This window comes from Triticum aestivum, chromosome 6B (assembly GCF_018294505.1).
Source record: "Triticum aestivum cultivar Chinese Spring chromosome 6B, IWGSC CS RefSeq v2.1, whole genome shotgun sequence".
Taxonomy (NCBI): Eukaryota; Viridiplantae; Streptophyta; class Magnoliopsida; order Poales; family Poaceae; genus Triticum; species Triticum aestivum.
In genome coordinates, this window is record NC_057810.1 from 579,270,447 (window position 1) to 579,273,088 (window position 2,642).

At 54.4% G+C, this 2,642-nt stretch overlaps 1 protein-coding gene across 2 annotated transcripts in view; it reads left to right on the plus strand.

Moving 5' to 3' along the window:
• Positions 1 to 1,575: 1,575 nt before the first annotated feature.
• The window catches only part of LOC123138137 (organelle RRM domain-containing protein 1, chloroplastic), a 3,843-nt gene continuing 2,776 nt past the window's right edge, over positions 1,576 to 2,642 (plus strand). The window contains exons 1-2 of one of the 2 annotated variants that reach the window (XM_044558044.1): positions 1,576 to 2,030; positions 2,125 to 2,231. In XM_044558044.1, the coding sequence (XP_044413979.1) occupies positions 1,720 to 2,030; positions 2,125 to 2,231 (418 nt within the window). In that variant the 5' untranslated portion in view covers positions 1,576 to 1,719. The remainder of the gene's footprint in view (positions 2,031 to 2,124; positions 2,232 to 2,642) is intronic. The other variant, XM_044558045.1, reaches the window with a different exon arrangement.

Genomic DNA, 2,642 nt, shown 5'->3' on the forward strand with positions numbered 1-2,642 from the left:
TGTTATCACGTACGGGTGTACACCATTTAGCTCAATTTTGCCTAGACCTCACTGCCGGAATAAGCCTAGTCCTGGGTGGGAAACGGTTGGGTTGGGCCAAGGACATGGAAGTGGTATCACACAAGTTGTTGCTTAATCCGGTAACGGCACTCGTCAATTCTGCTGTCACGGGAGTGCAACACTTGGCTTAATTTCAGCTTAAGTTGCACTGCCGGAATAAGCTTATTCACTCGCAGCATGCAGATTGGTGTTACTTAATTCGGTAGCAACTAACCCACACCCATCAATTCAGTTAGTCATCGCGCATCGCAGTCAGGAGACACATGCATGGTCATGGACGGCACAGTACTCATCATCGTGGAGTCACGATCATGTAAGATGTAATTACGGCGAATCACTGCCAGCAGAGCCAGTGCAACAGGAAACTACTTCACATAATAATCGAGTTATTCATATCAGTAATAATGCATACATGGTCGAATCTCAATGATCAGCCACCAGCAGTTGTACTGACGCCAGCTGCCCACAACATCTGGTTGCCTGGCGGCTGGCGCCGGGGCGTTGGCCCAACCCGAACAGTGGACAAACTCGTCGAAAATCATTCAAGATGGGTACGTGTAGCCGTGTACGTGCCTCCTTGAACGGAGCTGAAGGGCCGTCCATCCATCCAATCATTCATAACGGAATCATGCATGTGTTCCTCCTAAGAAGGAAAACTGAATCATCATCATTCATCTAGTATGTTGATGCGAATGCTTGCTAGGTCGTGGGCATTGATTAGTTTCTGGTTGCCCCGATCTGAAGTTCTGAGCTGCGCCTGTGTGACTACGACTAGCCAGGATACGGTATCGAGCCGTCGCTTGCTCGGCCTGAGGATCGAGATTGGTCGACGATCTGCTGGCGGAAGGCCGGCCCGCCGGACGAGGAGAAGAAGTCGAAACTCATCACTTCGGAGTTCGGAGCTCGATTCGTCTCCCCGGCCGGCCCCGAGTCTATCTATCTCTCTGTCTGTCTGTCCATCGCATCGCTTGCTGTGCTGTACGCTGACAGGCGCTGGAAGCAACCTCACTGATTGCCGACTCGTAGGTACTAGCGACGACCGGCTCGTCGCCGTGCGCCCTCGAGAAAGCGACCGAGTGGTCCTATCCAGCGGACGGGCACGCGTCCTCGCGCCGTTGGACGAGCCCCCCCGCGGCCATGCGTCGAGCACAGTGTCGCGGAGCGCGACCGAGCCGGAAACCCGGAGGGGAGGGGACCTTCCTGCCTTTGGTAATGCCGCTGGGGATCAGGGTGGACGCACGCAGCGTCGCGCACGCGTGGTCCGCCGTTGCGGAGAGTGCCTGCCATGCGACGTTTCTCGTCGACGCCGGCCGGGGCGGGACGGGACGTACGCTTTCCGTCGGCCGTCGTGGCTCGCGCCGGTGCCCCGACGGCGGGTTCGGGCGGCCGCGCCGTGTGGGGTGTCGCGGCTCGCTCCGCTCCAACAGACCGGGTGGATGGCAGAGTTGCGAAAATGCTGATCGATTATATTTTTTTTGACAAATTATCTTCCATGAAATATGTCTCCCGAGGCCCTTTGGGCTCATTGCTCGCATACGGCCGACAGCTCCACAGGGCCAAGAGATATTTCTTTCTTTCTCGGCCCACCACGAAGCTCGTCATCTCCTTGCTAGCCGCCCCCCGGTAACCAGCCATTCCCGCGAGCTCCCACCTCTGGTAATGGACGCCGTCCGCTCTTTCCTCCTCGGCGGCGGCCTCACCGTCTCCACCGCCACCGGCGCCACAGCCCAGGCCAACTCTATCCCACACATCTCCCCTTCTTCTCTCCCTTGGGCCACTCGCCGCCGCTTCCACCGCCTCGCCGCGGCCGCGTCACCTCACTCGCCGCTCCCCGCTTCCTCGACCCGCCCGCGTTGCTCTAGGTGGGTGGTGGTCATGGACGACCCGCCCGCGCAAGCGGGCGTCGGCGAGGTGTCCCGTGCGGAGGCCGTCGACTACTACGTCGCCACACTGGCCAGAGTGTTGGGAAGGTGATTCTACTAGTTTTCCCTTCTGTATCCAGTGGTAGTAGTAGGTAGATTATCTCTTGTTTCTACTGCAATCTCTGATACCCCGAAAAAAAAGCGTATGCAGTGAGCAGGAGGCGCAAATGTGCATATATGACGCGTCGTGGGACAGGAGCTACGAATTCTGCTGCGAGATCGATGAGGAAGCGTCCAAGAAGCTTGCAAGTATGTTGTTGAATTGCTATGTCTGTGCAGAGCAGTGGGCTATATTTTTCAATGGAAGCTCGAATTCTAGGGTGATAGTTGCTTTCAGTTAATAGCGTAGCAATCGATTCTGCTGGATTGTGATGATAATAGAGTAACGCAAGTGACAATTGTACAAGTTTGATGATGACTGGAGTCGTGCTTACTGTTCCATTCTCTGAATAATTCAGATTTGTGTATGTTGTAGTAGACATCAAACATGTGGTGGTAGTATGGTACTAGACTATTACATTTTGACCATCGTGTCAGATTTTGTCATACGTATGACTGATTCACCGGGAAAGTAGCAACTTTGAATAATGAACAGGTAGTACTCATTGAAAGCATCTTGCTGTAAAACTTGAATTATGTGGAACCTTCTGTTGTTAATTT